General features: G+C 38.2%; 2 protein-coding genes across 2 annotated transcripts; one reads left to right on the top strand and one right to left on the bottom strand.

Annotated features, from left to right (window-relative positions):
• Window positions 1-1795: 1795 nt before the first annotated feature.
• On the top strand, window positions 1796-12353 carry slc25a17l (solute carrier family 25 member 17-like). Its single transcript, XM_081369697.1, has 9 exons — window positions 1796-2045; window positions 2164-2224; window positions 3123-3189; window positions 5068-5216; window positions 6189-6305; window positions 7461-7606; window positions 7681-7776; window positions 8409-8491; window positions 9719-12353. Exons 1-9 carry the CDS (start codon window positions 1974-1976, stop codon window positions 9864-9866), a joined length of 939 nt encoding a protein of 312 aa, XP_081225823.1. The 5' UTR covers window positions 1796-1973; the 3' UTR covers window positions 9867-12353.
• On the bottom strand, window positions 12047-20616 carry dxo (decapping exoribonuclease). The gene is made up of 6 exons (XM_081369686.1): window positions 19834-20616; window positions 18236-18462; window positions 17940-18156; window positions 15476-15611; window positions 15125-15219; window positions 12047-13158 (listed from the first exon to the last, which is right to left on the bottom strand). The coding sequence occupies exons 1-6, from the start codon at window positions 20253-20255 to the stop codon at window positions 13029-13031; spliced, it is 1227 nt and encodes a 408-aa protein (XP_081225812.1). The 5' UTR covers window positions 20256-20616; the 3' UTR covers window positions 12047-13028.
• Between the last annotated feature and the right edge of the window lie 1503 nt (window positions 20617-22119).

The raw sequence follows: 22119 nt of genomic DNA, 5'->3' as shown, positions 1-22119 counted from the left end.
CAATTTTTTTTTCCTTCGTGGTGAACTTTGTTCGTCGAGCCGTCACTAGCCCCCTCGGCGATGAAACCCTCAAGCTGTTCTTCTGGATCGGGGCCAATTTCCACCAGGCCACCGACCTCCCAAACACTGATGGACTGAACTGGAGGGAAGCCACCAGCAGGTGTTTGGTGAGTGTCGCGTCCCGATCCAGAGTCCAGACTTCCAGAGTCCCATCCCGTCGAGACCATCCTTATAGAGCTTCTTCACATCATGCCTGTCGGGCCCTCGGCAAAGATGGCCGCCGCCTCACCGGCTGAGAACCGCCCCAAGACCTGTATCTGTCCCCAAGCCTGTATCTGTCCCCGAGCCTGAGCCTGTCTCCGAGCTCCCAGCCAGCCTCCTGCTCCCACCTCCTCCCATCATAATCTCCTCATCCACGCCTCCACTGCTTCTTATCAGCCCCTCAGCTCACCTTTATTCCACCATCAGTGATGTGGGGTTTGCGGGTCTGCCAGTCTCCAGCTCCATCATGGTCGGTGGATCCCCGGCCTCCGTGACCAGGACTCCTCGGCCCGTTGGTCCATTAACTCTACCTTGGCTCCCTCATCTCCACAATGGCCATCAGTCCACCAGCTCCGCTGGGCTCCCTCGTCCCTCTGGCTCCGCCTTGGTCGTTCGTCGGCCTGCCCTCGCCTGGGGACTACACTCCTCTGGCTTCGCCTTGTCCCTTCGTCCCTCTGGCTCCGTTGGGCTCCTCTCTCCCTCCAGCTCCACCTTGGTCCTCTGTCGCTCCGGCTCCACCGCGGCCTTCTGGACGTCTGTTCAGTCAGCCTTCGTCTGATCTGTTATATTTAGTGTGTGTTGCTTCCTGTTCTGCCGTCCTGTTTAATTACCAATAAACCTTCGTTCTGGAATTATATCCTCGTCTCCGTCTGCCTTCCTGCAACCACCCGTGACAAGTATACTCTCAGTAAACAACTAGTAGTTTTATACTTTTAAGTTTTCTTTAAGTGAACTTAACATCATACTTTTAGTTTACTGTTTACATATTATTTGTGCACTATGTATACAATTTTGTCCCTATTTAGGTATTAACTTTTATACTTGAAATATACCTTTAACTAACTGTACTTAAGTTGATTTTAAGTAAATTCCTATGGACACAACCAGTGGACTACACAACAATTAACGTACTCAGTATGCAAAACTATGTGGGTAAAAAAGTATTTAAAAGGTTACTCAAATCGTGTAAACACTACTAGCCTACAAGATCAAAAGATTGAGTACAAGTATAGACCAAACATACTTAGACTTTTCTGTCAGTACTACTTATATTTCTGTGAAGTAGCTACATAAAAAGTAGGGTTACACTTTATTTTAAGATATAGTTACATTGTTACTGTAAGTACTGAGTAACATTTATAGTAGGCTACATGTAGTTAGGGTTATGGTTATAGGGTAACTGTTAGGCCTACTCGTAACATAGGCTGATGTCAGCTTAAAATACCAAAAGTAGACTGAAAGTATACTTATTTTTAGATTAAAAGAAGTATAATAATAGCACACTTGATTAAACTTATTTTTGCGTGAGGGTTACTACCTAAACCTTTGAATGGTAGTGTATCACAATTTCCACAAAGATATATATAGTTAGTGAGAATAAGAGACCAAAGATATCAGCTGTGGTCTCAATAACTTCTAAAATAATAATAGTCCTAAATAATACCGTAATATTGAGGTGTGATTATTGTCCGGAAAGGCGGATTCTGATTTCCGGTTCACAAGCCTGTGACTGCAGTGCACTACCCCGCCGCTCGGGGCGCTAAAGAGCAGCGGGATCCAGAAGATCATCCGCCACAGAAGCGAGCGAGTGTTTCGAACGCGGAAGTCGAACGTGATTCTGCACCCGACAATGAATATGAGTTATTAGATATGACTGTCAGCTAATTTACATAAAGCCACGATTTTTGGACTGAGGAGAGAGTAAAAGCGAGATGTCAGACAGCAGCAGATCAGTCGCCCTGCTGTCGTACGAGACACTTGTGCATGCGGTGGCAGGTGCAATGGTGAGACAACACCACACTGACAACAACTGTAGCTTATATTATATTAGTGTCTTTCCCAGTGATGAAATGATATCCTGAATGTGGGATGTTTGTTAAACTGTGTTTTATTGCCTTGCAGGGCAGTGTGACAGCCATGACAGTGTTTTTCCCTCTGGACACAGCCAGGATCAGACTTCAGGGTCAGTTATTCTTCTCAAGCATCATTTACTCAGTGTTTCTCAGTGAAAAAATAGTATTACTATGTAGTTTAATCATTTGTGTAACGGGAATTTTCTTTGTTTTGTATTTAAATGGAGTAAAGTAGTACAATCTAAAATAATCATGGGCATTATGAAATTTAAAACAATGTCATGGAAATTGTTTTAGTGAATACAAACTTCCTAGTTAAACTGTGCTTTAGTTTACTGTTTATTAAGCTAGAAATGTGTGTATAGTATCTATAAATTGATCTCTTGAAATCCTACTGTATCATATTTGATACGCAAAATTCTAAGGCTCTAAATTTTCATCATGATACAAACTTTATTGAAAAACCTGTTGCACAATCTACCACAAGCCTTCTGTCGTCTAATCGATCGTTTATACTGTTTTATCGTATAAATATCCACCTTCGGCTCATGGTTTACACGTCTTTCGGCTGTGGAATCTTTACTGATTTTTATAAAGTAAAGGCCAGAATAACTTTTATGTTGTTAATAATATTTCAAGATGAACACTCACTGTGACTAAAGAAACATAGCTTTATTTGATTCATACTTCATTTTATAGAAAAAAACATGTTAAAATATGATCCATCAGGCTTTTGAGGAAGGTTTATTTGTCCATCACTCAATCATCATTGTATTATGTTTCATGTTTTAAAACTACAGAGCTTTGATCATAAAACTAAGCATTCATGTATCATACTAAATGAGCCATAAAAGCCTAATGTCTCAAATATGAACACATGCAAATATTTTGTATATTTCGTCAAAAATGTGTACATTTTTAAGTATAAATGTTGCACGTGTCTCACCCTCTCAATAATGAAAAGGCATGAGGAATGATTATATATTTGACATCTGTCGTTGGTTTCAGTGGATGAGAACCGGAAGTCCCAGTCCACCCCCATTATCCTGGCTGAGATCGCGAAGGAGGAAGGCATGTGAGTTACTGTGTGTTCAGTGTTCGCGACACAGCACTGTGTCATGACCTCTTGACACAGTGCTGAGACTCTCAATGCTGAGAGAGAACATTTAAAACATATGCTGTGTTCAAAACCACTGGCTCAGTCACTTATTCACTTTATTCATTAAATTGCAAATGCCCCACATTATATATTGTTAAAAAGAGGGTTGAATGAGAATGAAGGAACTCATGAACATTTGTAGACACTACTGCACAATTTGTTACATACACCCTTTTAAAGGTGCAGCAAGTGATTTCTGAGAAACGCTGGAGAGAAAGAGAGTGAGCCAATCAGCAGTAGGGGGTGTGTCCACTTATAATGGGGAGGAGAGAGAGAGAGTGAGCCAATCAGCAGTAGGGGGCGTATCCACTCATGATGGGGGAGGATAGAGTGAGCAAGCCAATCAGCAGTAGGGGGTGTGTCCACTTATAATGGGGAGGAGAGGGAGAGTGAGCCAATCAGCAGTAGGGGGTGTGTCCACTTATAATGGGGAGGAGAGAGAGAGAGTGAGCCAATCAGCAGTAGGGGGCGTATCCACTCATGATGGGGGAGGATAGAGTGAGCAAGCCAATCAGCAGTAGGGGGTGTGTCCACTTATAATGGGGAGGAGAGGGAGAGTGAGCCAATCAGCAGTAGGGGGTGTGTCCACTTATAATGGGGAGGAGAGAGAGAGAGTGAGCCAATCAGCAGTAGGGGGTGTGTCCACTTATAATGGGGAGGATAGAGTGAGCAAGCCAATCAGCAGTAGGGGGCGTATCCACTCATGATGGGGGAGGATAGAGAGAGTGAGTGAGCGAGCCAATCAGCAGTAGGGGGCGTATCCACTCATGATGGGGGAGGATAGTGTGAGCAAGCCAATCAGCAGTAGGGGGTGTGTCCACTTATAATGGGGAGGAGAGGGAGAGTGAGCCAATCAGCAGTAGGGGGTGTGTCCACTTATAATGGGGAGGATAGAGTGAGCAAGCCAATCAGCAGTAGGGGGCATATCCACTCATGATGGGGAGGAGAGGGAGAGTGAGCCAATCAGCAGTAGGGGGCGTGTCCACTCATAATGGTGAGGATAGAGAGAGTGAGTGAGCGAGCCAATCAGCAGTAGGGGCGTGTCACTCATAATGGGGGAGTAGAGAGAATGAGCAAGAGGGAGATTAGAAGAAAAACTGTAGAAAGAGAGATGGCTGAGAGACATTACAAAAGAGAAAAGCTCAGAGGAATATCACTGGAGAAAAAAAAGAAATAAGATCAGACAAGAGCTTTAGGACCTGCATTAATATTAGAAAAGCGTTCCAGCGCTGGAGAGACCCAAGCGGGAAGGCCTGAAAACAAACGCTGGTGTTGTGTTGTGTCTGCTCCGTACGTGAGTAACATTGGCTTGCTGTGTTTTACAGAACCAGGATATGCTGTTTTAGTAATGTGAGCTCTAGTAACAGGACAGTTTTGAGTGTCATTCTGGTGGCGACTAACTACCAACTCTTGCTTGAATAAACGCTTGTGTACTGTATGTTCATTTTTTGTGCTTCCTTGCTGTTCGTTCACCATCTTCGCTTTGCTTTTCGTGAAGCATTGTTTTACTCAGTTTTAGCTAGAGAAAGAGACATCCACTTCTGCATTGTGTGTTCATGCTGTTTTGGGGGCGGAGCAATGAAGGGAGGGGTGTGTTTATTTGGGCTGATTTCAGATATCAACAGTGTTTCTCAGAAATCGCTCACTGCCACATATGCCACATTAAACCACATATGAACGCCCTTGGAATTAGGTTTGGGAAAAAAACGAAACAAAAGTCCATTTGATGTGGTCAGACTTTGAGTTGGATATGCCAGGCTGCTTATTTCAAGATGTCATTTCATCGTGTTGCAGACTGTCCCTGTATCGAGGCTGGTTTCCGGTCATTTCTAGCCTGTGCTGCTCTAACTTTGTCTACTTCTACACATTCAACACCCTGAAGAGAGTGATGGTCTCGGACCGGCCCAAGCCTGCCACAGATTTGCTCATGGGCTTCATATCAGGTACTGAAATGTTGTGCTGAACCTCTCCACAGTCGATCTCTTCATCTCAGTTTCACAGTGTTTCTCTCCTACCACCATGTTTGTTTTGCTATTACTACGGTGTTCTGGAGGTAGAGCTGCGCCATTATCAGAGATAGCAGAGGCTGGGATTCAATTATATAAATAAATGAGCTGCGTATTTCAGAGTAAAAGTCTCCCTGCGGTTATCTGTCAAAATAAAGGTTTGATGGTTTACTGCTGGAAAATTATTAAGACATAAATATTAGTATTAGAATTTTCCAGTTGTAATCACTGTTATTGTTAACTAAAACATTTCTGTTAAATGAAACGAAAACGAAATGATTTAAAATATAAATCTTAGTTGAAAAACTTTAAACGGAAATTAGAAATGTTGCCTTGGCAATAAACTAAGTTTAAGCTGAAGCACTAAATGTACAACCTAGAATTAAATAGAAACTAAAATTGAAATAAAAGTAAATTAAACCTAGATAGCAATATTTGAAACTATTTCAATATTTGAAAATGAAACTAAAATTCACATAAAAAACAAAAATATCAAAATACAAGCTATTTAAAATGTTCATAAAAACTATAATATAATAAAAGTTAAATAACACTGGTTGTAATGTAAAATAAAATTATTACATTATTTCTAAAATACTTTTATTTTACAATGAAATATACAATAGTAATATTTATTTTTAGTTTATTTAGTAAATTTTATTTTATAATAATAATAATAATAATTATTATTATATTGCCATATTGAAATATAATAATATATAAAAAAATGTTTAAATCACATTTGTAATTTTTATCAGAAATATCGCAATTAGTTTTTGGTTTTTAGGTTGTTTCTGTCGTTACTTTTCAATGTTATTTTTACATTGTAAATATTAATTTACCTAATCAGTCATTGATGTGATAACGTCCACTGTTTTCTTCTTCCTGCTGTTTAATGTCGTGATTTAGGCGCTGTTAATGTGCTCCTGACGACTCCCATGTGGGTGGTGAACACACGACTGAAGCTTCAGGGGGCAAAGTTCAGGAACGAAGAGCTCCATCAGACCCACTATAAGGGCATATTTGGTCAGAACCGCTCACACACTCATTTATCCGATGAGGTTTACACTCCAAACCAATGTTCAGTAAAGCACGTTTGTTAGTTTCATGCATCTTCCTCCCAAATATAAAGCTTGATCTGATCATCTTTTGTGATATTCATGCTGCACTTATTTTTAGATCTCTAGGCTCTATGATTTCTGCAGTGTGAAAAACGCAGCGAAACTCTGGGATCCAGTCAAAAACAATTAATTTACAGTATAACATGAAATTTAAGATGAATAAATCAAAGGAACGGCTGTGCAATTAATATGTCACGTGATAACTATATAAGGTCACGAACACATGACCTTCATCTGCAGAGCTGCTATCGTCTTCACGACAACCCTTCAAAATAAAAGTTCACTTGAAATGGAAGAAATTGTGACAGAAATATATTAGTAATGTACAGTAAAATGTACTTCTCAAACTAATAATAACGACATTATTACAATTTATTTTATGGAATATCACACAATTTTCTCCCATGTTTTCATTTTAAAACATGGAGCATTTTTATTTACAGTAAATCTCTGTTGTGCAGCACTTTGTTTTGTCAAACAATAGTTATGTTTTTATTTGGTTACAATTTAAAAGATTAATAAAAAATTTACATCCAGAACAGACATTTCAAAGGGCCTTATAAAAATGTAAAAAAAAAAATAATTTAAAGTTTTAACGAATTCAATTGATTAGATAATTTGGGGGAAATTAAATGGAAGTTGGGAAAAATTTAACTTATTTAATAATGGCCTAAAATGTAATTTTTAAATGTTAAATGGTACAAGTTTAATGATTTCAATTAATTAGATATGATTTTTGATTACTAACATTTAATTTAATTATTAAAATGTAATACAGAAACATTAAAATTTGGAAAAAATAAATAAATAATTAAACGTAATTTGGGGAAAAACAAAACAAAACTGATTTTATAAAATATTTAAGGAAGAAAGTAAGAAGTACAGGAAATGTTTGCAAGAATGGGGTGAATATTTACAAAAAAATCAAATAATAAAACTATTAATTGTCAATTTTGAACACACAAAAACGCAGTGGTGTAAAGCAATAATATCAGTAATAAGAAAAATAGGTCTGCAGTGTCACCAATAAAGGGATCATTTTGTTGCCCTCCCCCCACAGACGCCTTCTCCCAGATAATATCCAGCGAGGGAGTGGGAGCGCTGTGGAACGGGACGCTGCCGTCTCTCGTGCTGGTGTTCAACCCCGCTGTGCAGTTCATGTTCTACGAGGCCATGAAACGAAGAGCAGGACGTGGAGGCCGGAAGGTGAGGGACAGCAAAATGCCATCCTTCATTTATCAGTTTGTGAGATAACTCCAATGTTTCATGTTTCTGGGCAGATCTCATCCCTTGAGATCTTTCTCATCGGTGCCGTCGCCAAAGCTGTTGCAACGTCCGCAACGTATCCTCTGCAAACGGTTCAGGCCATTCTGAGGGTAACATCACCAACACGACTGCATTAAAGTGCTCCTATTGTGCTTTTTCAGATATTACATTTACATTTATATTTATTCATTTAGCTGACGCTTTTATCCAAAGCGACTTACAGTTGCTATACATGTCAGAGGTCAGAGGTCGCACGCCTCTGGAGCAACTAGGGGTTAAGTGTCTTGCTCAGGGACACATTGGTGTCTCACAGTGGATTCGAACCCGGGTCTCTCACACCAAAGGCATGTGTCTTATCCACTGCGCCATCACCACCCCTATCACTGCATGATTACCTTTCATGCAGTGTGTAATATTGCTGTTTGTGAACGGAAAAGGTCTGCAAAGTTATTATCTTCCAAAAAAAAGGAAGCGATTCTGAAACGAGTCGTCAGTGATTCCAGTCTCTCTTCCCGCTGCACCTATGTAGGTTTGTAACAGATTTGCATAATGCCAGTCTATGGTCTTCATTGGCTTTAGTGGTTTTCGAGCTTGAATGCATGTAAACCTATTGTAGGAGACTCCAAAACAACTTTAGGAACTATTGGAATAGCATAATAGGGGCACTTGACGCTGTTAGACACAGTATTGCTCGTTTTAAAGCAGTCACTGTGTGTAATATGTGCTGTTGCTTCCTCTGCAGTTTGGCCAGTATAAATCAGACGGTAAAGGGGGTCTAGTGGGCAGCCTGAGGAACGTGGTGTCTCTGCTCATGGACCGGATCAAGTAAGTCAACTGTAGTTTAATGCTCAGTTTCAGGGCTATTATAGTTAACTAAAACTAAAGCATTTCTGGTACTTCAAATAATAAAAAGTTTACTATATATATATATATATATATATATATATATATATATATATATATATATATATATATATATATATGTATGTTTTATATCTAGTTGCCAAGAAATCATTTTGCATTTAGTTAAAGCTAATTTACATAAACTGAAATTAAAACATTAAAACAGAATTTAAATGAAAACATTCAAATTAAAAATATATAAAAAAAAATGTCAGACTATTAATAAAAACTTTATTTTTCCTATATATATTGAATAAGTACGCTACCAGTCAAAAGTTTTGGATCGGTAATATTTTTAATGTTTTTAAAGAACTCATTGTCTCCAAAATCAAATTATGATCAGAAATGGATAAATATTAAGTCTGCTGTTTAAAACAAATAAAGAACCAATGTTGGAGAATAGTTATTATGTTCAAACAGCGGGAAACTCTGTAAATTTGTGCAGTGTGTGCATGTCAAAAAATATTATCCGATTTGAAGCTTGTGACATATAAACATCAACCCGATCACATGTGTAGCGTTCATGTAAACACTTCGTTCAGATCCATCAGTCGGGATGAATTCAGTCCGACTGAAACTAAAGTTGTGCATGCAAACATAGCCATTTTAACATATATAAAAACAGAAAAGTTATTTTAAATTATAATACCATTTCACAATATTGCTGTTTTTTTGTATTTTTGATCAAATAAATGAGCAGAAGAGACTCTTTCAAAAACATGAAAAATAAATAAAATCTAAAATTAATGAAAACTATATAGACAATATATTTGAAATCATTCAAATTCAGACTATTAATAATAACTTTAATATTAACTGTTATCAACCAGTATTATTGATTTAAAAAAAACAAAACATTTTTATTGAATCAATCCTGCCTGTTTTTACGCTTACATTTCTTTTGTCATCACCTAGCACTATCTTTAAAAACATATTTTAGCGGAGCTCAAAATGAAAATCTCATTCAATTGGTTAATTTATGGTATTTTAATATAATGATGTACAATGCTTAGCATTAAAAAAATCTCTTCCATTTATTGGTCACCAGCCATAATAACATCATCATAATTACTGGTTTAAGGAGCAGAATAGTATTTTTTATTTTGATGTGTGCTAGTTTCTCAAGAGTTCTCCGCCCTCTGTTCCCAGGAGACACGGGCTGCTGGGTTTGTACAAAGGTCTGGAGGCGAAGCTGCTGCAGACGGTGCTGACGGCGGCCCTCATGTTCGTGGTGTACGAGAAGATCACTGCTGCCACCTTCAGACTCATGGGCCTTCAGAGGAAACTCAAGCACTGACACACTGGAGCCTTCATTCACGACTACCTCTCTAACACACCCTCAGGACGAGCTCCACATATCCCATCAGGCACTGCTCCACTAACATGGGCTCATCCGGGTAAGGTTCAGTCCCGCCTTAACACGGGTCAGGTCAAAGCAAGGCTTTAGTTTTTAACTTATTGCTTAAAGAAAAAAAAAAAAAGTTTACATGATCAAGTTTATTTGATCAGAATCTTAAGAGAAAAGTAGAGGTTTACTGATGTGAAACTTCTTGTGCCACAGAAAAGTCTTTTATAACATCTTAACCCAAAGCAAATAATGACATTCGCTTGTGAGTGTTTCTGAATTTAAAGGTGATTGTTAATAGCAAAATTAAAATCCTGTCATTTACTCACTCCATTTTTATTCACATTTGCCTATTATAGCTTGCCTACAACTCTCCAAAAGAGGGAAAAATATTGAGATGTTAAGTTCAGAAAAGAGTAAGATGTCAAATTTGCCATTGTATTACGATATAACTATTATGTATTATAACTAATACCTTAAACTAAACTAATTTACATATTCATAGAACCGCGTATACTAAATGAGGCAAGGGTGTAGATTTACATTCAAGCTATTTTAAGGCATGAAGAACTTTTTTTCCAAGGAATTTTGTCATTTTGGTGATCAAAGATGAGTTTTAAGGGATACAATTATTGACTACAGGGGCACTTTTAAAAATTGAAAATATTAAAAATCTTTACTGGATGTTGATAGCTGGAAATGCATCATCGCAGTCTGTGAAAATTAAGTTGATTGAAATGAGGATGAAATTAAATCTAAAAATCTGATGAAAAACTTAAAAAGGCAACTAATACATCAAATGCTAAAATTAAATTAAAACTTAGACATAAAGCTAAATAGAAATAAAAAAAGACAGAAGCACATAATAAAATGACTAAAACTAGTAGTATACAAATAATTCTAAAGTAACATTGTTCCAAACCGGCAGTTTAAATGTGTAGGCGTGAATACAATTTGAGAGGGATGGCGGACAGCAATAGTTCAGAAGACCTTGAATGTAACTTTTAGGGAGTGGTTTTAGTATAAAAAGAGTTTCACAATAAGAATAGGAGTTAATAAGTACATGAGGGTGAGTAAATGATGACAGAGTTTTCAATTTTGAGTGAAATTTGTCTTACAGTAGACAAGAGTGGGTAACTGGAGAGTGTCTGAACGTTTGAATTAGAGACATCTGCCATGCGAATTGAGATCTATTAATAATACCTTTGGCACAAATGGTATAGTGCTTTAATAAATGCAGTATAAGAGCTTATTAAGTGATGTGACGTGACAAACCAGGCAGTCGTCTTTGGAATCAAATTTGTTTCAAAATCTGGAGCTGATCAGAGCTTTTAAGTGTCCTCTGATCTGCCAAAATCAATGTTACTGATTCTGAAAATATTCACAAAGCCTGTTTTTCTTTTTTTTTTTTTACTTTTGTACAATGAACAATTTGGTGTTTTCCGATGCAAAATTTGGGTCCTGGAGCAAAACCGGTTGAGAATCATTAATGTAGAGGATGTTTGTCTTTTTGGGATTGGGTTAGCTGATTTCATTATTTCATTATTCTATTCAAGATCTTTATTGGATTTTGAGTACATCCAGTTATATTTAAGAACTCTTAAAATAGAGCTGCACAATTAATCGTTAAAAGATCGCAATCTTGAAAACGATTAGGCTATGACTATTAAACCTTTGACCAGTGCGATCACAGCGAACGTTCAGATCTGTGTTGGCGCTGCCACTGAGCCGAAGAGAGCAGTTGGCATGTACAGGTGTGAAACGGCGTCACAAACAGTATCATTATTTCTGTTACAAATATTCAGTTATCACATAAGCTTTTGAAAGTAACTTTGCACTTAAAGACTGTATACATTGTTACACCAGTAGATGGAGGCAAATGACTGTTATAATCATTCAAAACGCAGATTCATCAAACAAGTCTGCGAGTGAGTCGTTGAATTATTCACTCAAACCGATTAAAATTGTGTCAGAATCTCTAGTAAATTACTTTTTTTTTTGTTAAAAAATAAAAAAATCGCGACTCTCAATTTATCCAGAATCGCGCATCTCTAACTTAAAATATATTTAGCACAAAATAGCCTTCATGAAAGGCATTAAAAAAATACACAACTCAGCGTAACCCTGAGCTTGAGGTCAATGTGAATTTATTCACACCATACTTGTCTTAAATATGCATTTTTGAGGGTTTACAGACGTTTTACCTGCTGTGTCAATGAAACTGGTTCGTCTTGTGGACCTTACACCATACATATAACTAAAAGAGTTTACATAATGAACTTGCAACTAAGACTTTGTACTTGCGTTTCTTTATTTCAAAATTTATAGCACATATTTTGTACTTCATTTGTATAACCTCTGTTATTTAACTGTATTTGTGGCATGTTTAAATGAATCGCAAACTTTTAAGTGAATGCTAATAAAAGCTTTGGACAAAGACCTCTCAGTAGTGATTTCTCTGAGATAATATTACAAATCTTAACACAAAAGTACAGAGACCCTCACATTACAAGATATCGTGGCCACAAATTAAGAATTTGTCCCCATGACTTTGTTGGTATACCATGGCCACAATTTAACTAAAATGAGGGAACGAATTAATAAACCATGGTCACAAATTATGTCTTTAGAACAAATTCTTAATTTGCAGCCACTGTAATTTTCTTCAGCATGTCAAGTGCAAAATCTCTACAAAATAATACGAAGTTGGATATTTCTAGAGTCATAGGGTTGCATTCATCGTTTGAAAAATCATTCTTAAAATGTCACAAAATTGAATGAACTTGTGTTTCCTGAATAAGGACCCAAAGTGTCATTTTATAGAAATATTAAAGTGATTTAAAAACAATTGTGACTTGAACATTTAACAGAGAAAATGTACATATTTATGGACATTTTGAAGTCATCATAACAACAAAGGCTAAAATAAAATCCCAATATAAAAAAAAAAAACATGAACAGTGCACATGGACATCAAGTTAATGTTGGTTAAAAACCGTCCTTTTTAAGGATCCAAACTTAATCCAGAAAACACAAGCAATGCCAAGCTGTGCACAGCACCGATACAGTATGTGTATGATAGGTACAGATGACAGATCTCCTTAGGTCAGTGTGTCAGTGGTGAGATGAACGATGGCTCCTCGTGTCCTTCACGAACCACTCTGGTAAGAAAGTGAACGGAGAGTCTCTGTGGACGGTGTAGGTCACATCTCTGTGTGGCTCCCATTCCAACAGGTACACCAGTCTGAAAAACACCACAGTATGTCACAGTCGAGTCGTTAAAGCTACAACATGTGAGATTTTTTTGTAATAAAATATCCAAAAATCACTTGCACAGTGTGATATATTTCCTGCAGTTGTGTACTTAAAGGGGGGGTGAAATGCTATTTCATGCATACTGAGTTTTTTACACTGTTAAAGAGTTGGATTCCCATGCTAAACATGGACAAAGTTTCAAAAATAAAGTTGTACGTTTGATGGAGTATTTCTGTGCCAAAAATGCTCCTTCCGGTTTGTCACAAGTTTCGGAAAGTTTTTTTCGAGTATGGGCATGTGTGACGTCAGATGGGGCGGAATTTCCTTATACGGGTCCTAAGGGCACTTCTGCCGGAAGGGTGCGGGCGCGCGCGCGGACTCGTAGACCAGAGCGAGAAGAGAGTGAAAGCAGTTCGCCCATCAAAGTGCCCTGCTCGGCTTTAGGGAAGTCAATGTCACCAAAGAAGTGTGTTTTTGGTTGCCAGGGCAAGACAACCCTGCACAGATTCCCAAAGAACCCAGCGTTAAGGAACCCGTGGAGTTTGTTTTTCCAGAGCATCAACGGAGTTGTGTTCTTGTTTGTTCCCTGCATTTCAACGATGATTGTTTTATAAACAAGGCCCAGTTTGACGCCAGATTTGCAGATCGTCTAATGCTTAAGGAAGGAGCAGTCCCAACGATAAAGGTTCGCGGTCGTGGTTGGAACCGCAGGCGGTGAGTAAAACTGCTTCAAATGTCTGTGTGTTGTTAGCTATCGGCGTGTAAGCACAGCTTTAGCTCCGCCCACACGGCACGCGTCCAGCCGCTTGTTTTTTTTCTGGAAAGACTCTGTACAGCCTATCTTTCTTTTATAATTATAATAAAACTAAAGACTTTTTGGAGATATGAAGGATGCAACACTACTTTACAGGTACTCAAGATTAACACGAGATTGACTGAAACTGAGTGTTTCACCCCCCCTTTAAAATATCCCAAAAGTTCCCAAAGATTTTTAATTTCGGAGAAATTCCAATTTTAAATAATGGCTCGTCCCTGCCGCCCTATCCCACTTGTCGCCTGTCAATGACGTAATATCCGCGTTATCCCTGGTTTCCACTCGCACTGCCATAGTAACCATGGCGACAGACGTGGACAACTGTGTTACGTCTAGCGGCACACTCACGCTGTTGTTGTTTGATTCAAATATTATGGACCATGGCAAGCAGACTTCAGGACAAAAGGAGAACTAAAATGAGGATTAATATCAGCATGGCGTTTTCGAGATGCCGAGAGCTAGCGTCCGCGACTAACTTCGACTTGACAGAGATGCCACTCTTGTATGTACTTTATTAGACAGATGAGCAAATGTACATAAAACTAATCAATGTTAAATAGCTCAACATGATGAAATGTTAGAATATGATCAGTGTGTTATTCTAATGTTGATCTAGCTCACTGCTAGTCTCATAAAGACAAACAAACTAACTCCTAGAATAACATTATAACTTTCAACACACTCAAATGCAGTTTAGTGTGATATTGTAGACCAAGTGAAACAGCGCTGCGTTACCTCACGAGTTTCATGCGTCTAATAAACTGACCCTGTGTGAGTATTATTCAGCACTTGCGGGTAAGTTAGTTCAGTAGAATGAAATGTCCTTATTCCTTTATATCCGCGGGACTCGTGTGTGGCACTGATATCTGTCTCTTATTAGCACTCGCGTCGCTTCATTCCTCAGTCCTGTTAAACACATCAATGTATTCACTCATCCATAAACATTATTAGATTTGTCGGCATACCGACAAGTTCCATAATCCCACTTATGACGCCTGTGTTATTGTAAGAGGTTAGCGACCCCTAGCGGCGAAAAAAAATTACATATTGTAGCTTTAAAGTCATACCCATTTTACTTGTGTACAATACTCAATCTGGGAAAGAAAAAAACTGTAGGATGGGGCTTGATTTTCAGGAATACCTTGGGTCGTCCTCTTTGACCACTGATTTGACGAAGGACAAGAAGTCGTTGCAGAAATTCATACAGACCGTTGGCTTCCAGCAGTTTTGCTCGTTCTGTGGAATCAGGAGAAATGAAAGCATCTCACTTTATTGTTCTACAATCAACATGTGCTTCCTTCTAAGGAACCGGAAAAGTCGAAATTTCTGCAATTATATATTTCAATTCTATTAAACATGACATAAAAATGGTTCCCACAAACTCCTAAATATCCATTTCTGTGGCTTCACATTTAGTTTGAAACAGAGCTCTAATTTTAGACTAAACCAAGCAGAACTTGAAGCTTTTAATACGTGGTTGTTTTAAGCAAACCTTGATCAGTTGTGATATTTTCGAGGTTTGAAAGGTCTCAATAGACACCACTATCCCATCATGGTCTCGAAACCCAGCGACTATCTGTGGCACTCCAGGAAGAAATGACTGCGCCCACCATTTCAGCAGCTTGTACCTAGAAGAGGAACACATGTTTCTAAGAACTTTTTATTATTCATTTCCCATAAATGTTTTCAACCCTTGAGAAAAAACCCTCTCTGAACACTGAAGTGGCATTTGACCACAGCAAAGAACAGTGTTAATATTCATTGAAATGTGAAGAAATTTGTGTTCGAATGACATGATGAATCAAAATGCTGATTTACCTTTAATGTCCGTACTCGCACCAATTTAAATGTTCAGTGCAAAGATTTGGTGCGATAAACATTTGAATTGGACGAATGGCTGCTAATGCATGTTTAAACGACACACAAACATTTGCATAGTGTCAGTGTGACCTTTTTTATGTGGAGGTGTTCTGATTGCATTGATCGAACTGCGAACAAAACTGGCCAACATAAGATTTGCACTGTTACATAAAACTATGACTTGGTGTTGCTCACGAACAGACGATTTTTTTTACTGCTTTTTAAGCGCCACCTAGTGTTAAGGCTCATTCACACTAAGAATGGTAACTATAACTATTTTAGCGTTCTCACACCAGCGGACGAGAACATTTGGCTTGATATTAAATGAGCACTGACGTTTCGTATTCTGCCACTTTAAATGATCCAGTCAATTCTGATTGGCCGTCAATGTTTTTATCATTCATTAGCCGTAAAAAAAAAAAAGTTCTGAAATTGATTCCAACTATATCGTGGTTCCTTTGTGTCGTTATCGTTGTAGTTGGTGTGGACCTCCATATTCTCGTAGAATTATAATGATTAAAACTTTATAGTTGTTATCTTAATCACACTAAGAACGATGACTATAAAGATAACTATAATGCTCGAGCCCTTTAAAGCAGGTTTGATTCTGATTGGCTGTCAGTTTTTATCGTTCATCAGCTAGAATCGTTCTGAAAGTGATTCCACTGATATTGTAACTCGGTGCTGTTATCGTAATAATTTTGGTGTGGACTACTAATATTCTTTTATGTTTAGAACAATTTTTAGAAGTTAGACCATATGTAGCCCCGCCCCTTTTCAGCGCCGCACTCGTTGTTTTCTTACTTCCGGTTTGTATTTCCACAGCATGAAGGTAAGGTCTTACAGATTTATGAATGAAAACGCCCGTTGTTAAATCTTCCTGGTCTACTGACATTTGTTATGACATCCGTTTCAATGATAACTTTTGTTAACTCTACAATAAGTAAATCCACTTCACCAGCTAATCACTCTTCAACAGCGATGGAAATATTTAGAGCTACTGCAAAAACAGACATTAAAACACAAGATTATAAAGATGGCTGCGCACTTGTTTCTCTGCCGTATAAGGTCTATATCGTTATGGTTATCGTTATAGGGCCTTTTGAGAGTGAGTTTGCATTATATTTCAACCTATCTGCTGTTTTTTTCACATTGGTCTGAACAGACAAAATCACACACGGAAATTTGACTTGCGTTGGAGATTAATATTTTGTAAATAAAGTGGTAAGTTATGTTTCTTAACACAAAGAATGAACTCGCGTCACTTCATAAAGTTGAGGTTAAACCACTGGAGTCACATGGATTTACTTTAATGATGACTTTACTAGCTTTCTGGGGCTTGAAAGTGGTAGTTGCATAGACTGTCAATGGAGGGACAGAAATCTCTCAGATTTAAGATCTTCATTTGAGTTCCAAAGATGAACGAAAGTCTTACGGGTTTGGAACTACATTAGGGTGACTACATTTTTATTTTTTGGTGAACTAAACCTTTAAAGTCCCCCTGTGGTGAAAATTAAGCATTTAATGTTTTTTATATGTCTATGTGGTGTTTTTAATATGCTTTAAGACAAACCATGTGGAAATTCATAAGTCGACACCATTGCTGAGTATTTTCTCCTTAAAACTGCAGTGAACCAAAGACAGTCTCAAAAACACGGTTTGAAATCGCTGGTGTTTCTGACGTCACAAACTACCCTGTAACCAATCAGGGGTTTGTTTCCCGAAAGCATCGTTGGCCAACTATGGTCGCAAGTTCATCGCAATGTCCATTGAACTCTATTGGTAACGACGGAACTTGCGACCATAGTTGGCCAACGATGCTTTCGGGAAACGCACCCCAGATCAACGTGTGATCGCCAACCAGTGGATCTCTGAGCTGGTGTGAGTGAGTGGAGGCGGGGCTCATTTGCATATTCATAGAACCGCGTATATAAATGAGGCAAGGGTGTAGAGTTACATTCAACTACAGGGGGACTTTAACAAATGTATCTGCCCATTTAGAAATGTTGCCTCGTGAAACTGAATCAAGAAGAAATTGCAAAATTTTATCCCCATTTCAGAACAAAGCAAATGATGTACAGGTCTGAAAAACACACCTGTGGAAGTTACTTCGCTGTTTCGGGGTGCAGATCTCGGCGGAGGTCTTGAGCTCCACATAACACCCCGGAGCCGGAACAGCATCGTCTCTGACACGGCAGTCCACCTCCCCGGAGAAGAGCAGCTTATGGTCGGCCAAACGGGTCTGAACCACCGTACAGAACGCCTCGTTGGTGTTCACGACGCCCCCCGGGTCTGGAGTGCCATTGACATCATCTTAAAAGACAGCACAGTGGTGGATCAGCGGCGAGATCCTTCACCATCAGCAGTCTGATAACACTGGACGGGCTCAAACCTGCACAGGTGTACTGCTCAAACTTGTAGCCCCAGTACATCATCTCCTCCTGCCGCTCCGAGCGGGTCACTCGATTCGCTCTGGCAGCCTCCGTTTCCACCTCACTGATGTAGATGGTGCCTCTGAACTTGGAGGCGGCCAGCATCCATCCCTCCTGAGTCTCGTACGGGGTGGTCAGGACCTTGGTTAGGTGTCCTCTCCATGTCACAAAGTCCACACCTAGAGCACTGCAAACACGCTCGATAACTCAACGACGGGAATAAGACGTCTGTGCAGCAGTGTTAGTTTTTATTAATATTTAGATTTTAATGTTTTCATTTCATATTAATGTTTATTTTATTTCAAGTAATTCATTTTTGTTTTGTTTTAGTTATCTATAATAACTCTGCTGTGTAGCGCAAGCAAACGGGGAGCAATGGTATGCTCATTTATCTATAATCAAAAATACATTGAAAAGTAAACGCACAACAGTAAGTTATATCATAGAGAGGATTACTTCAGAACCTTATGAGTCAAGGTCAATATGTTATTAAAATGATCAGTGTTAGTTTAGGTTGTAAAATGGCATGTGATGCGGCCCCCCCAAAAACGTATGATAATGATATATATAATGTCATATCTTTCCAAACATATAAGACTTTTGTTCATCTTCGGAACACAAATGAAGATCTTTTTAATGAAATATGAGAGATTTCTATCCCTCCATTGACAGTCTACGCAACTACCACTTTGACGAGTCAAAAAGTTCATAAAGAGATCATAAAACTAATCCATATGAATTGAGCGGTTTAGTCCAAATTTACTTAAGAGACTCGATCACTTTAAATGATGAACATATTTAATTTAGGCTTTTATTCACATTTAAACATTAATCAACTCATACATCAGTTGTGGGAAACGGAGGCTCAAGCATGTTTGCTTGAACCAGTAAGAACCAATGAGGTTCATTCTAGTGTTACGCAGCACTTTTGAGCTTCAGCAAGAACCAATGAGGTTCATTCTCGTGTTACGCAGCACGTTTGAGCTTCAGCAAGAACCAATGAGCTTCATTCTCGTGTTACGCAGCACGTTTGAGCTTCAGCAAGAACCAATGAGGTTCATTCTCGTGTTACGCAGCACGTTTGAGCTTCTGTTTATGTTCGCTGATCAATGTTTATGTGAATTAAAGCTTAAATTCTTATATATGAAGCTTAAATGTTCATAATATAAAGCGATCGTGTCTCTTCAAAATATTTGGACTAAACCGCTCAATTCATATGGATCAGTTTCATGATCTCTTTATGAACTTTTTTGAAGCATCAAAGTGGTAGTTGCTAAGCTCTCAACGGAGAGAACAGAAATCGCTCAGATTTTTATTAAAAAATAACTTAATTTGTGTTTCGAAGATGAACGAAAAGTCTTAGGGGTTTGGAACGACATGAGGGTGAATAAATGATGAAGAATTTTAATTTTTGGGTGAATAACCCTCTAATAACTTGTGATATTTGTATTTATATTAGACATCGGAGCTCATGTGGGCCTGTATTTAATTATCCGTTATTCTTAAAAACTTTAAAATATATTTATAGTGTGCAGAATACGTAGCCTATGTTAGTTACCTGCTGGAGGATGAGGTTTGGTCTCTGGTTTTGATCTTGTCTCTGTTGGCCAGAATCCACTTCAGCATGTGATCAAGCTTCTCTTTCACGCCATCATCTCTTTTCACGAAGCGGTTGGTGTATCCGTCCCTTAAATTAAAATCCGGGCTTCGTCTGGGCTCAACATAATATCTCAGCTTCCTCTGATCATTGAAGAAGTCCCTGTGAGAGTCCAGCGAGAAGAAGCCCACCTCCACTGGCTGCTTGTAGAGAGGGAAGTTCCTCTCGTACAGTTGTCTGTGAGCGCTCAGAGTCTCGGCTGGTCTGTGCTGGGCTTCGTCGGCTGCTCGGTGTCGTTTATCGCTGTTGAAGTCACTGCTGGGGTCTCTAGGTCGTTTATAAACGGAGTCATGATGTGGGTCTCTGCGGTAGCTTTGAGCCATGGCGTGTTTTTATTGGTTATAACCCCTTATGATCTCAGTATTATTAGCAAATGCTTATTTAAGTTACCTTATGAATGAATACCGTGGAGACAGTGAAGTTCATTTGTTTATACTCGTGTTGAGAGCTGACAAGGCTATGTGATAGCAGCACCATTACTCTCATTAGCTAACATGTCTTCCTCAAGCATTTAATAATCATCCAGCTAGAATGTGTTGAATGTCATTACGTTCCAAAAGAACTGATGTACGTCGTGACGTTCCAAACGCTTGAACGATTAGCTTAATTATGATTAAATGTATATCTCACTCAGATAGCATACTGATTGCGTATCAAACGTGTAAACAACAACAACGCCTGTGAAAATCCATTTTCAAAATAAAATCCCCCTAAATGCACACTTCAAAATAAAAGTCTTTTGTTTAAGTAAATATTTTCAGTAAAACTGACAAAAAAAAAAAACAAAAAAAAACGATGCTTTCTGCGATATTGCAAATACTGCAAATATTCATATAGTTTTTATTTTATTTATTTATTTATATATTTTTTTAAATCAATCCCATTCCACTCTCACGCATTGTTGCTTGGCGATTGTGCTTAACAATTTTAAACAACTACCCTTTGAGATATGATTTTATAATGTTCCTCATAAAAATTCCACATTTATATATATATATATATATATATATATATATATATATATATATATATATATATATATATATATATATATATATATATAAACAGGTGTTATTAACTGTCCTTTATTAAGGAAGAAGGGAAGCAAATGTTTCCCACATTGATATAAAATAAATTTCCTTCTGAATTGCTAAGTAAAATGGGCCGTTCCAAACATTGATGTAATTTGATTAAAAAGTGGATTGGAGAGGGGAAAACATATAAAGAAGTGCAGCAAATGTTATGATGCTCAGCTATAATAATCTCAAATGCTTTAAAATGGCAACAAAAACCTGAAACACGGCGGGGAAAACGAGCAACTACTGTTAAAACAGATCGAAGTCAAAATGGCAAAGCTTCAGCCAATCATCACCTCCAGAAAGATGAGAGATAATCTAAAATTACCTGTTTACCTATTACCTATTTTTTGCATATTTTAGTGCAAAAAAACTGTTTTTTCCCTTTCAAAGTAAAATTTCTATGATTAAGTTTTTTTGATTGTAGTGTCTGAACAATTATAGACAAGTTTGAAAACATTTCACACATGTTTTAGTGCTTTAGTACGCTACACAATGAGTCTATACAGATAGTATGATGTTAGCTCTTAACTGCTGGATCATGCTAGTTTTTCAAACCTGTGGGTCTGGGGTGATTTGTGCCAAAGGGCCTGGGGTAAGTTGTGCCAGATCCAGACCACCTAGACCTACATACTCACGGGGGATAATCTTGAGAAGTGAGGAGATGGGCATGCCTCATCATTGTTTGACTCAGGCCTGCCTGCTATTTGTTTAATTTAGCTAACACTGATTTCAGTTTTGAGTTTGCACTATGTTATTAAAGAGAAGTTTTATTCCGTTTTTAAGTGGCCTATGTCACAATAGGATGTTTAGAAATTGGCCTAGTCACTTTATTCTTATATGTTAAATAATTGACAGACAGCGCTATGTCAACAGGCATCTATTGCCAAATATCACAAATATCATATATTGTGTTGCTATGGTGCTCTAAATGGTTGCTAGGGAGTAGCTTGATAGCTTCACAATGATCCTGAGAGACTGATTGGTCGTCTGAGTAAAATGAGCCCGCCCCCTTGTCTCAGAAATCACTGGCACAATTTACCCTCAATGTATTCCCTCAAAGGCACAACTTCCCCCGCACCAGGGCACTGAATCCAAGCCATAGTAGTAC

This window comes from Scardinius erythrophthalmus, assembly GCF_964197995.2.
Source record: "Scardinius erythrophthalmus genome assembly, chromosome: 1".
NCBI classification, from domain to species: Eukaryota; Metazoa; Chordata; class Actinopteri; order Cypriniformes; family Leuciscidae; genus Scardinius; species Scardinius erythrophthalmus.
This window is presented reverse-complemented; position numbering and strand designations above follow the sequence as displayed.

Bases quoted from the DNA above. Each gene is read 5' to 3' on its own strand.
- dxo (XM_081369686.1), bottom strand. From the start codon at position 20,255: ATGGCTCAAAGCTACCGCAGAGACCCACATCATGACTCCGTTTATAAA. The intron at 18,463-19,833 runs GTAACTAACATA...GCGTGTTTGCAG, and splicing joins CAAACCTCATCCTCCAGCAG to TGCTCTAGGTGTGGACTTTG. The intron at 15,220-15,475 runs GTTTGCTTAAAA...CTGATTCCACAG, and splicing joins AAATATCACAACTGATCAAG to AACGAGCAAAACTGCTGGAA.
- slc25a17l (XM_081369697.1), top strand. From the start codon at position 1,974: ATGTCAGACAGCAGCAGATCAGTCGCCCTGCTGTCGTACGAGACACTT. The intron at 2,225-3,122 runs GTCAGTTATTCT...CGTTGGTTTCAG, and splicing joins AGCCAGGATCAGACTTCAGG to TGGATGAGAACCGGAAGTCC. The intron at 7,607-7,680 runs GTGAGGGACAGC...GTTTCTGGGCAG, and splicing joins CAGGACGTGGAGGCCGGAAG to ATCTCATCCCTTGAGATCTT.